Genomic DNA, 20,972 nt, shown 5'->3' with positions numbered 1-20,972 from the left:
GCATTAGGCAAACTGACTAATAGATGATTGCACGAAGCACGCCCATTTCGTGGCCCAATTTGAGATACGCTAATGTACGGCTAAGTTACTTGGCCAAATTTATATGTCTGGAGAACATGAGATCGTGATACGGGTTGATATCGACCCAAAATTGAAAGTCCAAAAGTAAAAGACCCAATGGCCCAAATTCTGTCACACCATTTGTTAAGGTGGTGTGGCACAATTTGGCTGATTGAGTATTTGATACCCAAATATCAGTCAAATTAAAACGGTTGCAATTGAAAAATGGTGAACATCTACCCATACTCAAATACAATCTCCCACACCTAAAAAAAAAAAGAGAAAAAAAGCTACTCCAAGGTTGATTCGTAAATTTTTTTTTTTTGGGTTGCTGGATTCGTCAATTGAAGTTTAATAAACAATTAATGTAGGCTAATTTCCTAGATTCAAATCGATATGGGTGATCACGATTTGTTCAGCTTGGTATAGAAAATTAAGGCCTTATTTGTAATGCCATTCAACTCCAAAAAAAATTTGGTTTTCTATGAACATATTTTTGAATCGCTTTTATATTTCATATACATTAAATATCGCTACAGTATATAGTATATTTTTCTACAAAAACTCAATCCAAACGGGCTCCAAGAATGTCATGAATGGGGATTGGCAATATACGCTGAAGGTTCAGCTTGGATCTATAGCTTGGAATCATGTTTTTCTAGTACTCCCCGGTTTAGTTAAACCTTTGTTAGCTACCAATCTCAAAACGGTGCATCCTATAGCAGAGTAGTATCATTCTAGTAGTGCCCTTTCTTGGCCTTCATTCAGCACTGTGCAACCCTCCCCCCCCCCCCCCCCCCCCCCCCCCCCCACACAAAAGAACACCCACAACAAAACAAAACAAAACAAAACAAAAAGAAAAAGAAGGGACAAATGGTCGGTTCTTATTTCCCGGTGATGAGTACGTAAAGCAAATACAGAAAATTTACTTCACAGAAGATGAACTTCTCCATATCTTGAGGGAGAGTCGTGTAGGTACACCAGGTCGAGTAAGTGGAAAAAATCCTATTGAATGTCACATGTGCCTCTTGATGGTACCGGACCACTGAGACTTCATAACTAAGTACAACAAATGCTTTTAGGGGAAGAGATGCATGAGCAGCCAGGTCTCGGTTTTCAGTTCAACTTTTGATTATTAAGAGTAGCATTTAGTTCAACTTATAAATCTTTGCAGGCTGGCCCTGCATGTCTTCTCCTCAAAGGAGAAACTGCTGTTAATTAGTTCCTGGCTACTTCTGTATCAGAATAGTTGTTGGAGACTACTTGGAGCTTATTGGTTTGTCAAATTATTGAGGCCTAGGTTTGCCTTGCATGGTTCTATAACCTTTTTTTTTTTTTTTTTTTTTTTTTGAGAATGTCAGTTCTTGATTTGGTGAATTTACTGAAATTGTTCAATATTCTTATGTTGATATGAATGAGTATTTACTATTTAGACATTTAAAGAACAAGTTTGACATAGATTTTATCGAAAAAATCCATTCAATAAAAAATCCAATAGTGCTGGAAATTCTGAATAATAGATAACCAAAAAAAAAAAGGGAAGAAACTTCAGTGCCGAGTGAAAGTAAGGCGGAGCAAGATGAGAAAATGTTTCACTTATTTGGGAGTTCCGAAATGAAGAAAAAATTAATTGGCTTTTCCTACAAGAAAAACTCAATCTTGTCAACCAATATTATTGCTTAACAAATTATATTAAGAGCTTTTCTTGATTGCATTTCTGTTTCTAATATTAGAGCTTTGAGACATGAAGAAAATTGTGGAGTGCCAAATACAATGAAAATTGACGAGGACCATTGCATGTTTGCATGGGCCACTGCCGAGAAGAAAAGGTCTTGTGAGAAACTGAGAAAGTCACAGTACCACAACTTTAGTTATCTTGAACTAGTGAAATCACATGAACAAGACAAATAATGTTTCGCGGGACACACAAATTTTCTCGACACATTCTATTGTTAGCTTTGGTGAGAAATCACATGGTGAAGACATGTGAGGGGTACGTTTCACATTAATCCTACAGCTAGAAGCGCGACAGAATCATTATGAGATCAAACCTGCCATTCTCTGCCAATTTAAACCTTTATGGTTCTTCAGCCCCTTTTACACTTTTTTTTTAGTTCGAAATCTTTTACCTTAATTTTCTTTTTCTTGTCTTCATGCTATGGCCTAGTAATCCGTGCCGTGTTAACTGGAGCCACTAGCTAGTTCATGGAAGAAACATATAATCACGGAGCAAAATCTTGATTACCCGCGACCTAAGTTAAAGTGGCTTTTAGATACTAATATGTGAAGAAGTTGCAGACTGGAGTTCCTGTCTTGCTCACCTGTGATGGTTGTATATCAATTGGCAAAACCGACAATTCAAGCCTTTGAGCATTGATCTTTGCTTCAAAAATTATATGTATGTGTATATTCTTTCCAAAGGGAAAAGAAAGCTAAATTTTAGCCAAAGATTAGAAGCATGCGCACAAGTATTTTATCACTTGGCTAGCATATGTAAGAAATTAATAGGCAGGAAAGTTTATTAAAAAAAGAAAAGAAAAGAATAGAGATTAATCATGATCAACAAAAAATTTCCGCTCAGGAAAGACATATCTGTTATGTTCATGAGTAAAGGGTTATGTCCCGCATTGATCCGAGAGATAGTGAAAAAGCGGTTAATATGTAAGTAAGGATCCAAAACCTAATAACTTAAATTTTTAGGCCAGAGTTGGGTCCCTAACTTACATATTGAGCTTTTTGATGAGTTCTCTCGAGATGTTCATGTTTCCCCTTATCAATGTCCAAGTAAGTAAACAAGGCATTAATTTGCTTACCAAACAAGGGAAAAAATAGAAATGGCACTCTTAGCTTGTTATTATGAGGGCGTGCAAAGTGCAAGTAACACGGCACACGGGAAGGATAGTTGGCATATTAAAGTTCTTTAGATCGATGTCTTAATTGCCCGCACTGGACAGATACAAGTTCATGACCACAATAGTTCAATTTACACTCAACAATTGACATTCGACCAAAGGGGTAGCCATAATCAGTAACATGTCGCTTTATTTGCCTCTAAGGACATGATGATCCTCTGGTTCCCTCTTCAATGATACCAAGAACTACATTCCAGCAGAAAATGGAAGCTATATATCTATATTTGTACCACATATACTGTATACAAGTCGAGAAAATATGAAGCAAGAATTATAGCAAACTTCTTGCCCAAATACAAGGAGCCACATCTCCTACTATTTGATGAGAAAGAATCCGCAAATGAAAATAAAACTGTAAAAGCTTTTTGTTTGACATTCATGGAAAAAATTAAGAAAGGAAAAGGAAAATAATTGAAAAGTGTTAACAATACAATGATCAAAAGAAGAGTCATGGGATGACATAGTCTTCAGGAACGTAAAAGGTGTCTGGATCCTCATGATTTTGGATCCACCCGTACTTCTCCAAGAAAGGGTTGGTTAGGGTTTTAGGTGGATAGCTATTAATGCAGTCTTCCCATGCATTCCGACCACCCACATCTCTTACCACCTCCCACAAACAACTGTTACACTTAAATCCAGCTCCAAAGCTAATCATAAAAACTCTATCACCTTTCTTCAGCCTCTTTTTAGCCTCCATGTACCCCAAAACATACCACAAGCTACTAGCAGAAGTATTCCCAAATCGATGGAGAGTCATTCTTGCTGGCTCTAAATCGTACTCGGTCAGATTCAGACTCTGCCCTATCCCATCGATCACCGCCTTTCCTCCGGTGTGAATGCAAAAATGTTCCACACCAGCCTTGAAATTAATAACTGGCCTGCTGCTGCTGCTGCTTCCATCTTTGGTGTTACTTCTCATCCTCTTCCAGATGAAAGAAACTACCGTGAACCGTAGAAGCTCTCTGATAGGCAATATCTTGGGTGCTATTTCCTTCAAATTATCGACAAAAGCACGTGTGGCTGCCTTTGGCAAATTCTTGCCGAGGTGAAACCCTACGCGGCCTTGATCATCCTCCTTCTGTATGCAACAATCATAGGCTTCATCCCTTGCTCCATGATGAGTTCTCACTAGACATTTCAATTTAAACATGGCTTTGTTCCTCAAAGCCACCTTATTAGTCAAAAGAATCGCACAACCACCTGATCTGAACAAACAGTTTGCTAGTATCATGGATCTGTCATTTCCTGGATACCAATTAGGACTCAACGACTCTGATGCTATGACAAGGGCATACAAATTCTTTTGAGTCTTGAATATGTTCTGGACAATGTTGACCGATATCAGACTTGCACTGCATCCCATACCAGTGAGATTGTAGGTCTTGATGTTGTCCCTCATCTTATAATGATTGACAATTCTAGCTGATAGAGATGGGACCGCAGCTAACATGGAAATATTCACCACTAGCACATCAATCTCGGACGGCGAAATGCCGTTCCTCTTCAAAACTTTGTCAATGCAATCATAGAAAAATTCCTCCATCTCTTCGATCCCATCATCTTGAGTAGGGCACTCTTCTCTGTTGTGGAAGACCATTCTTGGTGCATATGTTTGTTCACCAATGCCGGATCTAACAATGGCTTTCAAGAGGAATTTGTACTCGAGGAGGCCGAGGTTCTTGTTTCTTCTTATGACTTCACCAGAGAACCGAGTGCTGAGCATTCTATCATCGGTTGGTTTGTAGCATTCATAGTCTAATATGTAACAAGACTGGTGTCTCCTTCGATCAATAATTTTCAAGAGAAAGAGGAAGAAATAAAAGAGAGGAAGACAGTATAACAACATGAAGTAAACATCCATGAGAAATATGGGAAAACTAAGGTTAAGTGAAAAAGAGAAAACCAGAGAGAGGAGAAGAGGGGAGGAGGAGGAGGAGGTGTTGAAGTTTAGAAGCTCAGGATTATTGATGAGAAATTTAGATCAAACGCTTGAATAAAAAGGCGTCCAACATGTACACATGTGACTTTGCTTTAAACCACCCTTATCTCTCAACCCCCAACAACACCCGATCGATGCGTGACTTCCCTAACAATCTTTTGTCATTAAAATGGGCAATAGTCATGCCTTAAGTATGCACTAATCTGAGATTAAGACCCCTATTAGATGTCTTTGCAGTCTCCTAATTAACTTCATCACCATAAAGGAAAAGAATTTGCTATGTGACGCAGTCTCTTACATCCACCATGCCTTATGATCATACTTGCAGTGAACTTGATATTTCTTACCATAACTGCAAGCAAGTTCCCCAGGAATTTCTAGCTGTAACCTCAACAGTACGTTGTATTTCTTACGGGTCTACCAGCATTTCCTCAATCAATTTCGTTTTGAAGTTTGGTTGTAAAAGAATAACAAATTTCTTGAAATTAATTGGCTATCCTCCTTTTCTGTTCACGACCTTAATGGAGATACCATAATGTTGCAGTACGGACGGTAACTTCCAAATGCGGTGTACACTTGCTTACTTTTAAGACTGGCAAGGGCAGGTCGATGGAGCCATAAAGCCAAAAAATTTTGAAGATCACTGTTGACAAATTGACTCAAAGCTCTCTTATCTTAGGAACCCTGAAATTAATTTGCGTGAACAAGAACTAGGAAAAATCAAGGTTATTTTTAATTTTTTTTTTGGTTTTAAAGGTGTTCGAATTGGGATACTTAAAGGTGATACAGTTACACTTGTACTAGCAAGAAAATTATGAAAGTTTGAACAGTGAGATTAAGTAGTTCATGACAACTTAAAACAAATTTGAAGAAAACACTAGTAAAGATGTATTTTCGAACGGAAAAAAAAAAACTAGTAAAGAGATGTAATTGAAGAAGGAACGTTTACCATCACGTCGATGGCTAGGGAGACAAAATCTAATCTTTACACAGATAAAAATAAAGACTTTAAAAAGAAAAAAAAATGTTGAAAACTTTAATTTTTTTGGGGGTTGGGGGGGGGGGGTGATCGTCCCTCCCGGCCCCATTTGTATTCCCTAATGTTAAAAGCTCAGTCCCTTTTTTTTTTTTCGGTTGTTTGTAGTTTGCACTAACACTTGAAAAGTTCTTAGATACATGTAATACGTCTAAATGCCCATCATTTGTAGAGAGTGTTTCTTCTAGCCTTAATTAGCGATGCAACAAATCTACCAAGGATTCCTCTCAAAAAAAAAAAAAAAAAAAAAACTACCTAGGTATATTTCACTATTCCTATGGAAACTAAAGAGGCAGAAAGGGGGTTAGATATGTGACAATATTTTGCAGCCAGATGTGTGAAGGAGAAATTTCCTGATATTAAGAGAGTCTGTTAAAAATGTTCACCAAGGACAGCCACTCTCATTGAAGCTGCCACCGAAGTAGATGTACTGATAATTTATATCCTTGCATGAAATTTCTGATCATTATTTGCACCCTATTATCATGGACAGCAGATCCCTCCTTTCATACCTCCAACAAGCTAGGATTCGCAATGTCTACCGAGAAGTGAATAGATGTCTGACTTTATTTATGCATGCGACTACTATTTTGCAACAAGCAAAGGCAAAAAAAAACACAAGGTTAGCCACCCCTAGGGGACCTCAGGAAGCCAGTTCTTAGCCAAACGCAAACGTCCGTGTGGACCACTCCCAATCAATGAAGAAGATTAGGTTTTTCAAGGTCAGCATTTCATTTATAGCGCCCACGCCACAATCAGCATTAACTTCATTTCTTAACCAACTGAGAGCTCAGTTGGGCACGAAGAAGGGACAAATATATAATAATGTGATTGATGGATCGATGTCTGAAGTAATTCACCAATTTCGAAAGCCATAGTTGATTAGCATTAGATGTTGATTAGTTTATCCAAAGAGAACAAATACAATGTGGGGTCACCCTTAACTTCTAACTAGATTGCCACTTACAGATGATGAATTAATTGTTATGACTTATCAGGATCCAGAAAGAAAAAAGGTAGAGAATTTGAACGATAATAATCAAATACACTCGCAGTCCAACCTAAGCCACAGTTGGAGCCGCCCCTTGTGGCTTTCAACTGTGGCTTAATTATTAGTACAGCGGGAGGGAAACCAGTTTCGTTGGCTATTCAATGGCCGAAACTCAATTGGAGTGCAGACATGGCTCAAACAACCTTATACAACTCGATGATCGAAAACCCTTTTATCAATTCAAATGATTAATTTAATTTCTCTACTTCACTAATATTATTAGTTTTATGTTCGTTATCAATGTAAAAAAACGAAATTTCGACATTTTTTTCCCCACAATGTTTTGCGAAGGTGTCACAATTCAAATGAAAACGAAAGCGCTAAGAATTATTGCTCATCAAACTTCCGTTGACGTGAAGCCCTTAGCCAGCGAAATTTCAGCATTGAAAGTAACAACCTTCAAGTACATCTGCCGCTTTTGGAAAGAAAAAGAAAGTAGCAACCTTCAAGTCAACTTCGTTTAACAATAAATATATAATTAAATACCAGCACTTATTAGCTAGTCCTTAATTTGCTTCAACCATCACTTGAAATCAATTAAGAGTAGTACTTTAGTTCCCCCCCGCCCCCACCCCACAAAAAAAAAAAACAAAAACAAAAACCCAAAAAAAAACACACACATACCAACACAAATTATGCAAAAGATCCTTCTTGTTGGTTGAGGAGACAAACAAGAAATTGGTACTTATGTTAGAATTAGCTACGTACAAATTTTGTACCGTGTGCGCTTGGATCTATAAATTCTATAATACTCCTCATCTAAAATGCAGAAAACTTACTATATCAGTCATTACTAGATGTTCATTTTTCTTACCCCCATTAATTAAGTCTAAATCCACATTTCTTAATTTTGAATTTATACCTTTGTTGAATTCATGACCCATATATAGTATTCAAATATGTACAAACTGGGAATTTAATTAAGAAGTAGGGGTGTAAATTTAACACCTTTTTTTTATCCTTTTATTGTTTTCCCATTCTTTTAGTTAATTTCAATTTGGTGCCCCAGCCAGGGGGTCGCTCTATTGCTGTTACATTTATTGATCAAGTGGATAGAGTTGACTCCCCTTGTAGAACCCTCATATTTAATTCCACAATAATGCATATATATATATATATATATATATATATATATATATATATAATGCCGAGGTTGACACACCCACTGAGTAATTCCTGAAATAATTTCAGATCCGTTGTCAGAATTGACTCTATTAAAAGTTTGGAAATATTCGTAGTTGAAAATTGTAAGCATAACTTCAAAAAAAAAAAAAAAAAAAAAAACTTAATGCAAGCATCAATTGGGCCGTTGCTCCTCCCAAGTTTAATGTGAGATCGGAGATGTACCTTTGTTCACCTAAACAAGGATCAGCCTACTCTAGAGGTCCTTTAGCCTAGCCCAAGTAGTAGTCAGGTTTTCCGCAAAACTATTGGGCTCCCTGCGGATTTGAGATTTTCCACCGCTAATTTGGGCTCTTTTATTCCCATGTGCTAATTCCTAATATTTGGGAAAAAGAAAATTCGACATGACTTGGTAAGAATTTTTATTTTATTTTCTTCTTCTTTTTTTTTTTTTTTAATAAAGAAACTTGTTCTCCATGCGCATAAATCATCAAGTGACAGAGCACTTCTAGCAAGAAGATGGGCAGCCTGATTAAAAACGTCTAGGAACCCAGCAAACATTTCAATCCGGAAAACTTATGGTTAAGAGATAAAAACATCACCAATTAAGACTCCACATGGAGAATCATTTGATTCGAAACTCTCCAACATGAGGGCATCACCTTCAAGTACAGCTTTCTGCATATTTAACTAGAGCAAAAGCTTGCTTGCGGCCTTTGTAGTAGTAGTATAAGCTTCCACAACGTCAGGTGCCAAAATTCCAGTAATCTTCTGCGAGACAAATTGACCATGATCATCACGTATTACCACACTTATACCCGAAGAATGATCTTGCGATAAAATTGCTCCATCAAAATTTACCTCAAGGAAATCTTGTTGATGAAGGTGTTGAGCTCGTAGAGACTGAGAGAACTTGTTGGAATTCTTGAAGTAATCTAGGGGAACAAAGAACAATGCTATAAGAGGGTCCTTGAATGAAAGAACCATCAAAGACCGCAGCATTTCGATTTGTTCCGAAGGTTCTGAAGTATTGCTCCAACTAATTCCACGTCTTTTGGAGAAAGTTTGGAAAGGATAAGACAACAATCATGAAGAGCCGGCCGATCAGAATTAACCTGGAGTGCAACAGAACACTCACCGACTCAGTGGCAGAAACCTCCTCAGATGACAAGACTCACTCCGCTCTTATGAAAACGATAAAAGGAGAAACTGAAGTTCATTGGAGACATGACAAGAAATTGCAAAATATTATTGTCAACACATTTCAAGAGGCATAATTTTAAATTTGTTGATAATTTCAGCTAATGCATACGTAGGATTGAAAGATACATCAAATTACCTGACACTCGAATCAAGTTCGACTTGGTAAGAACTCGATTCATCAACTAATCAAATCAAGATTGAACAGCGTTATATATTCAAAAACGTTTAAATTTGATAAAAAAAAAGTTCGTTCACACTTAATTCGACAAATAAATAAGTCAAATTTAAACAAAATTTCAAACTTATTAAAATAATTAAACAAATTTGAACACTAGAGTGATTGGTATGATTAAATTCATTTACACTCCTATGAATATATGAATATTGAATACATTATCCTCCTACTGCGGCTAATTGATTAGAATATAGGTGTAAAAAAGAAAAGTCACACACTTGTGGATCTGACAGAGTCCATGTATAAAATTATGGGTACCGGGCTGAGACAGCCCGGCACCTGACAGAAACTTTTTTTTTTTTTAACATGTCAGGTGCCGGGCTGAGACAGCCCGGCACCTGACACATTTTTTTTGACAAAAGATGTCAAGTGCCGGGCTGTGTCAGCCCGGCACCTGACATCCAATTGAGTGAATTGCAATTCATCCAATTGAGTCAATTGAGTGAATTGCAATTCACTTTATTTGTTAAGCTAGTTGATAAATGCAATTCACTTTAATTAGTTTAGTGGATTAATTAGTTTAATTAATTGAGTGAAGTAATTTTAAGAGATTCGATTAAATGCATTTAATTAAGGTGATGGTTTAATTTATTATTTATTAAATATTCATTTATTTGTTATAAATGATTTAATTATTTAATTATAATGCATTATTTGTTGTTATTTGTTATTATTTGTTGTTATTTAATTACACTTTATTTGTTGTTATTTGTTATACTATTTGTTATTATTCGTTGTTATTTAATTACACTTTAGTTGTTGTTATTTGTTATTATTTCTTATAATTATAGAATCGCAATTATTTATTTATTTGTTATAAATTATATATATTTGATTCAATTAATTAATTATTCAAATAAGCATATTAATGAGGTTCTAAAATGCTATCAACACTCATCTCTAATAGGTATAACATGTCAAGTGATAATTGCTTGGTCATTCAAGTATATTGGGGTGAAAAAATTATAAACGAAGGAGGGTCAATTTCATATGATCCTTCTATACCGAAACAAGTGTTGTTCCTTACAGAGATGGTAGGTTATGATGATTTGGTAGACAAAATATACAATCTTTTGGGTTTAGATCGGAATCTTCTGGGTAGACAAAATATACAATCTTCATTACATGTTTGCTAAATATCAAATATTATAATATGGGAATTTAGCCTTTTATTATTTGAATGCTTATCATTATTTTTATATCTAGCCATTTCACCGTTGTCACGCTATGCATTTTTTCCTCTTTTTTTGGTCCTTTTTTTTATATATTGCACAATAAATTTAGTTTTACAAAATTATAGTGAACATTAAAAATTACATAAAAATTCTAACAAATAATTTCTCAACAATTTGAGAACTACATCTTATTACAAAATGAATGGTATATTTTGTTTGAAAAAATTTTCATAGTTTAACATTCTATAGGAGTAATTAGTGATTTTGCACAAATCTATTTTCTTCTTTTTCTTACGTTTCAACTTTGAAATGTAAATTAATTAACTTAAATTTCAAAGTATTTAGTACTTCAGGTCGACTCAGCTTTTTATTAAACTTTTTTTCTTGTTTTGGTTTTTTGATTTTTTTTTGTATGGGAGATTTATGAAATTATCCTCACAATACAAACTACGAAAAAAATTCAAAACTTAAATAGATGTTCTATTAGTATGCATTATGTTCAATTGGTAAAATGCAAAAATTCAATATAAGTACCAACACGAGAATGAATACAAAATCTAAAATGTTTAGGGTTTAGGGTTTTGGGTTCAAGGTTCAGGGTTTAGGGTTTAGGGTTTTGATCTTTAGGGTTTAGGCTTTAGGCTTTAGGGATTAGGGATTAGGGTTTTTAGGTTTAGGGTTTAGGGTTTAGTGTTTAGTGTTTAGGGTTTTGATCTTTTGCATGATGCAACGTGTCACAAATTGCGATTGATAATTACTAATCATATCACAATTTCAGCCTTACGATATTTTCTTGCGAATAAAATGAGAAGCTATAAATGAAAGAGGAAAATTCAAAATTAAAAGAATATGAATACTAGATAATTGTATTTCAAGTCAAGTGATTTGAATTCTACTGGGAAAGTTTCACTAAGAAATTTTTGTTATTCGGCACATTTTGTTTGGTAGACTTATTAATTTTTTTTTATTTTTCAGAAAAATTCGGTCAGGTACCGGGCTGACACAGTCCAACACCTGATAGATTTTTTAAAAAAATTTCCTGTCAGGTGTGATTCTATAATTATAAGAAATAATATAACAAATAACGACAAATAAAGGGTAATTAAATAACAACGAATAGTATAACAAATAACAACAAATAAAGTGTAATTAAATAACAACAAATAATGCATTATAATTAAATCATTTATAACAAATAAATGAATATTTAATAAATAAAAAATTAAACCTAATTCATCACCTTAATTAAATGCATTTGATCGAATCTCTTAAAATTAATTCACTCAATTAATTAAACTAATTAATTCACTAAACTAATTAAAGTGAATTGCATTTATCAACTAGCTTAACAAATAAAGTGAACTGCAATTCACTCAATTCGATGTGAATTGCAATTCACTCAATTGAGTGAATGTGAAATTCACATTCACAATTGGATGTCAGGTGCCGGGCTGACACAGATGTTGATTAGCATTAGATGTTGATTAGTTTATCCAAAGAGAACAAATACAATGTGGGGTCACCCTTAACTTCTAACTAGATTGCCACTTACAGATGATGAATTAATTGTTATGACTTATCAGGATCCAGAAAGAAAAAAGGTAGAGAATTTGAACGATAATAATCAAATACACTCGCAGTCCAACCTAAGCCACAGTTGGAGCCGCCCCTTGTGGCTTTCAACTGTGGCTTAATTATTAGTACAGCGGGAGGGAAACCAGTTTCGTTGGCTATTCAATGGCCGAAACTCAATTGGAGTGCAGACATGGCTCAAACAACCTTATACAACTCGATGATCGAAAACCCTTTTATCAATTCAAATGATTAATTTAATTTCTCTACTTCACTAATATTATTAGTTTTATGTTCGTTATCAATGTAAAAAAACGAAATTTCGACATTTTTTTCCCCACAATGTTTTGCGAAGGTGTCACAATTCAAATGAAAACGAAAGCGCTAAGAATTATTGCTCATCAAACTTCCGTTGACGTGAAGCCCTTAGCCAGCGAAATTTCAGCATTGAAAGTAACAACCTTCAAGTACATCTGCCGCTTTTGGAAAGAAAAAGAAAGTAGCAACCTTCAAGTCAACTTCGTTTAACAATAAATATATAATTAAATACCAGCACTTATTAGCTAGTCCTTAATTTGCTTCAACCATCACTTGAAATCAATTAAGAGTAGTACTTTAGTTCCCCCCCGCCCCCACCCCACAAAAAAAAAAAACAAAAACAAAAACCCAAAAAAAAACACACACATACCAACACAAATTATGCAAAAGATCCTTCTTGTTGGTTGAGGAGACAAACAAGAAATTGGTACTTATGTTAGAATTAGCTACGTACAAATTTTGTACCGTGTGCGCTTGGATCTATAAATTCTATAATACTCCTCATCTAAAATGCAGAAAACTTACTATATCAGTCATTACTAGATGTTCATTTTTCTTACCCCCATTAATTAAGTCTAAATCCACATTTCTTAATTTTGAATTTATACCTTTGTTGAATTCATGACCCATATATAGTATTCAAATATGTACAAACTGGGAATTTAATTAAGAAGTAGGGGTGTAAATTTAACACCTTTTTTTTATCCTTTTATTGTTTTCCCATTCTTTTAGTTAATTTCAATTTGGTGCCCCAGCCAGGGGGTCGCTCTATTGCTGTTACATTTATTGATCAAGTGGATAGAGTTGACTCCCCTTGTAGAACCCTCATATTTAATTCCACAATAATGCATATATATATATATATATATATATATATATATATATATATAATGCCGAGGTTGACACACCCACTGAGTAATTCCTGAAATAATTTCAGATCCGTTGTCAGAATTGACTCTATTAAAAGTTTGGAAATATTCGTAGTTGAAAATTGTAAGCATAACTTCAAAAAAAAAAAAAAAAAAAAAAACTTAATGCAAGCATCAATTGGGCCGTTGCTCCTCCCAAGTTTAATGTGAGATCGGAGATGTACCTTTGTTCACCTAAACAAGGATCAGCCTACTCTAGAGGTCCTTTAGCCTAGCCCAAGTAGTAGTCAGGTTTTCCGCAAAACTATTGGGCTCCCTGCGGATTTGAGATTTTCCACCGCTAATTTGGGCTCTTTTATTCCCATGTGCTAATTCCTAATATTTGGGAAAAAGAAAATTCGACATGACTTGGTAAGAATTTTTATTTTATTTTCTTCTTCTTTTTTTTTTTTTTTAATAAAGAAACTTGTTCTCCATGCGCATAAATCATCAAGTGACAGAGCACTTCTAGCAAGAAGATGGGCAGCCTGATTAAAAACGTCTAGGAACCCAGCAAACATTTCAATCCGGAAAACTTATGGTTAAGAGATAAAAACATCACCAATTAAGACTCCACATGGAGAATCATTTGATTCGAAACTCTCCAACATGAGGGCATCACCTTCAAGTACAGCTTTCTGCATATTTAACTAGAGCAAAAGCTTGCTTGCGGCCTTTGTAGTAGTAGTATAAGCTTCCACAACGTCAGGTGCCAAAATTCCAGTAATCTTCTGCGAGACAAATTGACCATGATCATCACGTATTACCACACTTATACCCGAAGAATGATCTTGCGATAAAATTGCTCCATCAAAATTTACCTCAAGGAAATCTTGTTGATGAAGGTGTTGAGCTCGTAGAGACTGAGAGAACTTGTTGGAATTCTTGAAGTAATCTAGGGGAACAAAGAACAATGCTATAAGAGGGTCCTTGAATGAAAGAACCATCAAAGACCGCAGCATTTCGATTTGTTCCGAAGGTTCTGAAGTATTGCTCCAACTAATTCCACGTCTTTTGGAGAAAGTTTGGAAAGGATAAGACAACAATCATGAAGAGCCGGCCGATCAGAATTAACCTGGAGTGCAACAGAACACTCACCGACTCAGTGGCAGAAACCTCCTCAGATGACAAGACTCACTCCGCTCTTATGAAAACGATAAAAGGAGAAACTGAAGTTCATTGGAGACATGACAAGAAATTGCAAAATATTATTGTCAACACATTTCAAGAGGCATAATTTTAAATTTGTTGATAATTTCAGCTAATGCATACGTAGGATTGAAAGATACATCAAATTACCTGACACTCGAATCAAGTTCGACTTGGTAAGAACTCGATTCATCAACTAATCAAATCAAGATTGAACAGCGTTATATATTCAAAAACGTTTAAATTTGATAAAAAAAAAGTTCGTTCACACTTAATTCGACAAATAAATAAGTCAAATTTAAACAAAATTTCAAACTTATTAAAATAATTAAACAAATTTGAACACTAGAGTGATTGGTATGATTAAATTCATTTACACTCCTATGAATATATGAATATTGAATACATTATCCTCCTACTGCGGCTAATTGATTAGAATATAGGTGTAAAAAAGAAAAGTCACACACTTGTGGATCTGACAGAGTCCATGTATAAAATTATGGGTACCGGGCTGAGACAGCCCGGCACCTGACAGAAACTTTTTTTTTTTTTAACATGTCAGGTGCCGGGCTGAGACAGCCCGGCACCTGACACATTTTTTTTGACAAAAGATGTCAAGTGCCGGGCTGTGTCAGCCCGGCACCTGACATCCAATTGAGTGAATTGCAATTCATCCAATTGAGTCAATTGAGTGAATTGCAATTCACTTTATTTGTTAAGCTAGTTGATAAATGCAATTCACTTTAATTAGTTTAGTGGATTAATTAGTTTAATTAATTGAGTGAAGTAATTTTAAGAGATTCGATTAAATGCATTTAATTAAGGTGATGGTTTAATTTATTATTTATTAAATATTCATTTATTTGTTATAAATGATTTAATTATTTAATTATAATGCATTATTTGTTGTTATTTGTTATTATTTGTTGTTATTTAATTACACTTTATTTGTTGTTATTTGTTATACTATTTGTTATTATTCGTTGTTATTTAATTACACTTTAGTTGTTGTTATTTGTTATTATTTCTTATAATTATAGAATCGCAATTATTTATTTATTTGTTATAAATTATATATATTTGATTCAATTAATTAATTATTCAAATAAGCATATTAATGAGGTTCTAAAATGCTATCAACACTCATCTCTAATAGGTATAACATGTCAAGTGATAATTGCTTGGTCATTCAAGTATATTGGGGTGAAAAAATTATAAACGAAGGAGGGTCAATTTCATATGATCCTTCTATACCGAAACAAGTGTTGTTCCTTACAGAGATGGTAGGTTATGATGATTTGGTAGACAAAATATACAATCTTTTGGGTTTAGATCGGAATCTTCTGGGTAGACAAAATATACAATCTTCATTACATGTTTGCTAAATATCAAATATTATAATATGGGAATTTAGCCTTTTATTATTTGAATGCTTATCATTATTTTTATATCTAGCCATTTCACCGTTGTCACGCTATGCATTTTTTCCTCTTTTTTTGGTCCTTTTTTTTATATATTGCACAATAAATTTAGTTTTACAAAATTATAGTGAACATTAAAAATTACATAAAAATTCTAACAAATAATTTCTCAACAATTTGAGAACTACATCTTATTACAAAATGAATGGTATATTTTGTTTGAAAAAATTTTCATAGTTTAACATTCTATAGGAGTAATTAGTGATTTTGCACAAATCTATTTTCTTCTTTTTCTTACGTTTCAACTTTGAAATGTAAATTAATTAACTTAAATTTCAAAGTATTTAGTACTTCAGGTCGACTCAGCTTTTTATTAAACTTTTTTTCTTGTTTTGGTTTTTTGATTTTTTTTTGTATGGGAGATTTATGAAATTATCCTCACAATACAAACTACGAAAAAAATTCAAAACTTAAATAGATGTTCTATTAGTATGCATTATGTTCAATTGGTAAAATGCAAAAATTCAATATAAGTACCAACACGAGAATGAATACAAAATCTAAAATGTTTAGGGTTTAGGGTTTTGGGTTCAAGGTTCAGGGTTTAGGGTTTAGGGTTTTGATCTTTAGGGTTTAGGCTTTAGGCTTTAGGGATTAGGGATTAGGGTTTTTAGGTTTAGGGTTTAGGGTTTAGTGTTTAGTGTTTAGGGTTTTGATCTTTTGCATGATGCAACGTGTCACAAATTGCGATTGATAATTACTAATCATATCACAATTTCAGCCTTACGATATTTTCTTGCGAATAAAATGAGAAGCTATAAATGAAAGAGGAAAATTCAAAATTAAAAGAATATGAATACTAGATAATTGTATTTCAAGTCAAGTGATTTGAATTCTACTGGGAAAGTTTCACTAAGAAATTTTTGTTATTCGGCACATTTTGTTTGGTAGACTTATTAATTTTTTTTTATTTTTCAGAAAAATTCGGTCAGGTACCGGGCTGACACAGTCCAACACCTGATAGATTTTTTAAAAAAATTTCCTGTCAGGTGTGATTCTATAATTATAAGAAATAATAAGAAATAATATAACAAATAACGACAAATAAAGGGTAATTAAATAACAACGAATAGTATAACAAATAACAACAAATAAAGTGTAATTAAATAACAACAAATAATGCATTATAATTAAATCATTTATAACAAATAAATGAATATTTAATAAATAAAAAATTAAACCTAATTCATCACCTTAATTAAATGCATTTGATCGAATCTCTTAAAATTAATTCACTCAATTAATTAAACTAATTAATTCACTAAACTAATTAAAGTGAATTGCATTTATCAACTAGCTTAACAAATAAAGTGAACTGCAATTCACTCAATTCGATGTGAATTGCAATTCACTCAATTGAGTGAATGTGAAATTCACATTCACAATTGGATGTCAGGTGCCGGGTTGACACAGCCCGGCACTTGACATCTTTTTTTTTTTAAAAATGTGTCAGGTGCCGGGCTGTCTCAGCCCGGCACCTGACATGTTTTTTAAAAAAAAAAGTTTCTGTCAGGTGCCGGGCTGTCTCAGCCCGGTACCCATTGTTTTATACATGGACTCTGTCAGATCCACAAGTGTCTGACTTTTCTTTTTTACACCTATATTCTAATCAATTAGCCTCCTACTGCCCGCCATACTTAAATGCATTAGGCTATAAGTACAAAACATTCCTAAGAAATCTTATGATGGATACGATTAAATACGTATAAAGAACTTTAATAGTAAAAGTAGTACTTAAAACTTTAAACAAATAAACTCTAATAATTGAACTAATAAGTTGAGACAGAAAAGGAATACTAAACGAAGCAAGACGACATGAATAAAATGTACGGTTTTTATTTCCATGTTCCTATAGTATGCGAGCTCAAAAGAATTCTATAAGCAGTTTTTGTTTTGGACATTTCTTTACAATGAAATGGACGTTTACCATTGTGGCCGGCCAATAGTAAACTTTGCTGTTTCCTTTTTGCTTTTTGAGGGTATAAGCAGGCCAATAATATCTGACTAATCCCTAATTTATTGGTCAATTGAAACAGAAGAAACCCGGTACGACGTCGCTCTCGAACTCCCCATACCTTCACTCTTCCCCTAGAACAAATCAGACAAGCAATTCTCCAAGTCGTCAGGGGTAAATCTGACAATTGATTCATCTCCAACTTCTTCTCTGTGGTTCTCATAAAATACCCGATAACCCGGAACCATCTTCTCCGACAGAGAAAACTTAATCTGGTCCCGGAGCTTCGAATCCGGTATGACCCACGAACTCTGTACCCGGTATGCCTCTTCAAAACCCGAATTAAATTTTCTGAAAGAATCCTTTATTTCGGGTAAAGAAATCTCCACCGTCGCGTCATCCGGCAATGACGTCAGCACCTTTGCCCAACCCATCCTTTCGTATTTTGCTGAGTACTGTTTGACCTTTGACTCGTGCTTTGACACGCAATCGGCCCCCATCAAGAGCATCAGATTCGAGGTTTTAACCTTCGAAACGACGTAGTTCAAGTTATTCGCCAGGAACAAATAGGAAAGCGCCACGTGATCCCCGTAGCATCCCGCTTTGCCATCCAGTTTACAGAGGAGAACAAGGATAATCCATGCCAGCCGGACGGAGATCGTCGACGCTGGAGAGTCGTCATCGACGTCGGTAGCCGAAGTCGGACTGGAGAAGTAAGACTCCGGCAGCGACTTTTGGACCGACGTAGGCCAATCGGTGACGATATCAGCCAACGCACCGCTATAATCTGTGAGGAAAACCAAGTAATTCATGACATAACGAGCGAGCGGGTGGACTCCCCCGCCGGGAACCGCCATCTTCGAGGAGTCCTTCTCAATCGCCGACTCGAACTGCAAGAGCATCGTCCGGACAGCTTCTCCGAGCTTCAAGAGCGACGTCATCGCTTGAGCTCTAACTCCAGAGAGCGAATCAAAAGAGAAAATCATTCCAATATCAATCCAGAGCTCGGAAACAGCCTCGTAGATATCCAAAAACCTGAACATCTTCTCCGGCGAGAAAATCTTCTTACACCTGGCTACATTTTCCGGAAAGCTGAACAGCGTCAATGCATTACCTCTGGAAATCTCGGTGAAACACGTCTCTCTGATCTTTTCAGAAGCACAGAAGACATGATCGCAGAGAACTCTTTCGCCGTGAAAGAGAGTTTTGACGGCGGTCTTGACGGCAGCCAGCCACTTCTTTATTTTAACTTCTATGTCATCCCACGCCATTTTCTGAAGTTGCGAGGAGCTCAATTGCTCAACTCCCAAGTAATACAGAGTCTCGTCGATTATCGATTTTCGGATAAGATTATAAATATGCATGCATTCTTTTCCGTATCCGGAACTAATCATGCAATTCGCGATAACTCTGAGGTCGCTCATGACATCTTCGTATACTTTTTCAGTTTTGTTGCTTTTGATATGAATTTGATCGATATCAGTTGTAATTTCATCATCATCTTCTCCTTCGGAAGTTTCTCCATTTTGGAAGTCAGAAAAGGCAGACCAAGTGGAGGAGGCCCTCGAACTGGATGACCGGAGGGAGACGGATTCTAGGTGGAGAGCGGTCATGTTGGTTTTGAGAACAGAGTAGAATTCCTTCTCTAATCTTTTCATGGCAATTTGCATCAGGTTCTGAGCCCGGATGAGCATTGGTGAGCCGGGGTCCTCACTGACGAAGAAGTGCATTGCAGATTGCAAGTCGTTGACGGACTTGATGAACTGCTGGGCTTGACTGCGGTGATCTTGCGCGAAAAGAGAAGGGGTGTTGGAAGAATATAAACGAGCGGAATCAGTGGCATTGAGGTCCCATTTTCTGATGATTACTTCTGCGCAGTCGACATTTTCCTCCATGATTGTTGCGGAGAGAGTGTGTGGGGAAGTCTTAGAGCTGTGGGAGGAGCTGTGTGATGATGTCGGGCTTATCAATGGAGACAAGAAAATCTTATTTCTCATCTTCATTTTCCTTTGTACTGATTTCTTTCTTTCTTTTTAATCTAGCTCAGGTTCTTTGTATGTGGACGGTATTCAAGAGGTACAAACGAGTGCAAATTGATGCAATCTTCTTGTTCAAAGAGAACCAGGAAACAGAGATTTGTGAGTTTGAGAAGATTACTAATACTAGGTTAGTTGAGACTCAGAAGAAGAGTTAGAGAGAGCAAGAAGTTGCATGACCATTGACCAAGGAGAGGAGGGGAAACACATATGATGATGTATATATAGAGTTGGGTGAACGCGGTTTCTTTCTTGTTTTATCAGGTCCCCAAGCGATGTGGCTTTTTGGGTGATCATTTTCGCTTTCGTTTGTTCCTGATGTCCAACATTTTTGGTTAGTCATGATGTTCAACTTTTTGTTCTTAACGAAGGTTACAATGCTCTTTCTTTTGTTTTACACTATTTTTACTCTTACTCTTACCTCCTTTTTTCTCTTTTTGCAATTTTTTCTGTGTCTTCCCTCCTTTTGACTTGTTCTTTCATTGATTTGGTTGTATATTTGGAATGCACTTCGTTTAGTTGTGTTTGGGATTATATGTATGCAAACAAACATCTACTGCTGACAGGCCCAATTGTGATTACTAGATTAAAGGTATATTATCTTATTCGTAAATTTGTAAAATTTTTAGGGAATATGAGCTTTGGTTTATACTACATATACTCTTTAAAAATGAAAGGTTGACAGCAAAATTGGTTAAATTCGCGGGGTTAGATTTTGCTATTGATGATGGTGAATGACTACAACATGGCACAATTGATAGAAGTATTAAATGTTTTGGTACTGCTACATGGCATCTTCATAAATACTAGTACATTATAGC

General features: G+C 35.3%; 1 protein-coding gene and 1 pseudogene across 1 annotated transcript; both read right to left on the bottom strand.

Moving 5' to 3' along the window:
• Positions 1-3,313: 3,313 nt before the first annotated feature.
• On the bottom strand, positions 3,314-5,087 carry LOC113709376 (3-ketoacyl-CoA synthase 12-like). The gene has a single exon (XM_027232126.2). It carries the CDS (start codon positions 4,831-4,833, stop codon positions 3,421-3,423), a length of 1,413 nt encoding a protein of 470 aa, XP_027087927.1. The 5' UTR covers positions 4,834-5,087; the 3' UTR covers positions 3,314-3,420.
• A 12,890-nt stretch (positions 5,088-17,977) lies between these two features.
• LOC113709366 (exocyst complex component EXO70H1-like) lies at positions 17,978-20,386 on the bottom strand (annotated as a pseudogene).
• Between the last annotated feature and the right edge of the window lie 586 nt (positions 20,387-20,972).

This window comes from Coffea arabica, chromosome 1e (assembly GCF_036785885.1).
Source record: "Coffea arabica cultivar ET-39 chromosome 1e, Coffea Arabica ET-39 HiFi, whole genome shotgun sequence".
NCBI classification, from domain to species: Eukaryota; Viridiplantae; Streptophyta; class Magnoliopsida; order Gentianales; family Rubiaceae; genus Coffea; species Coffea arabica.
The sequence above is the reverse complement of the archived record's forward strand: the minus strand, read 5'-3'. Positions and strand labels throughout refer to the sequence as shown.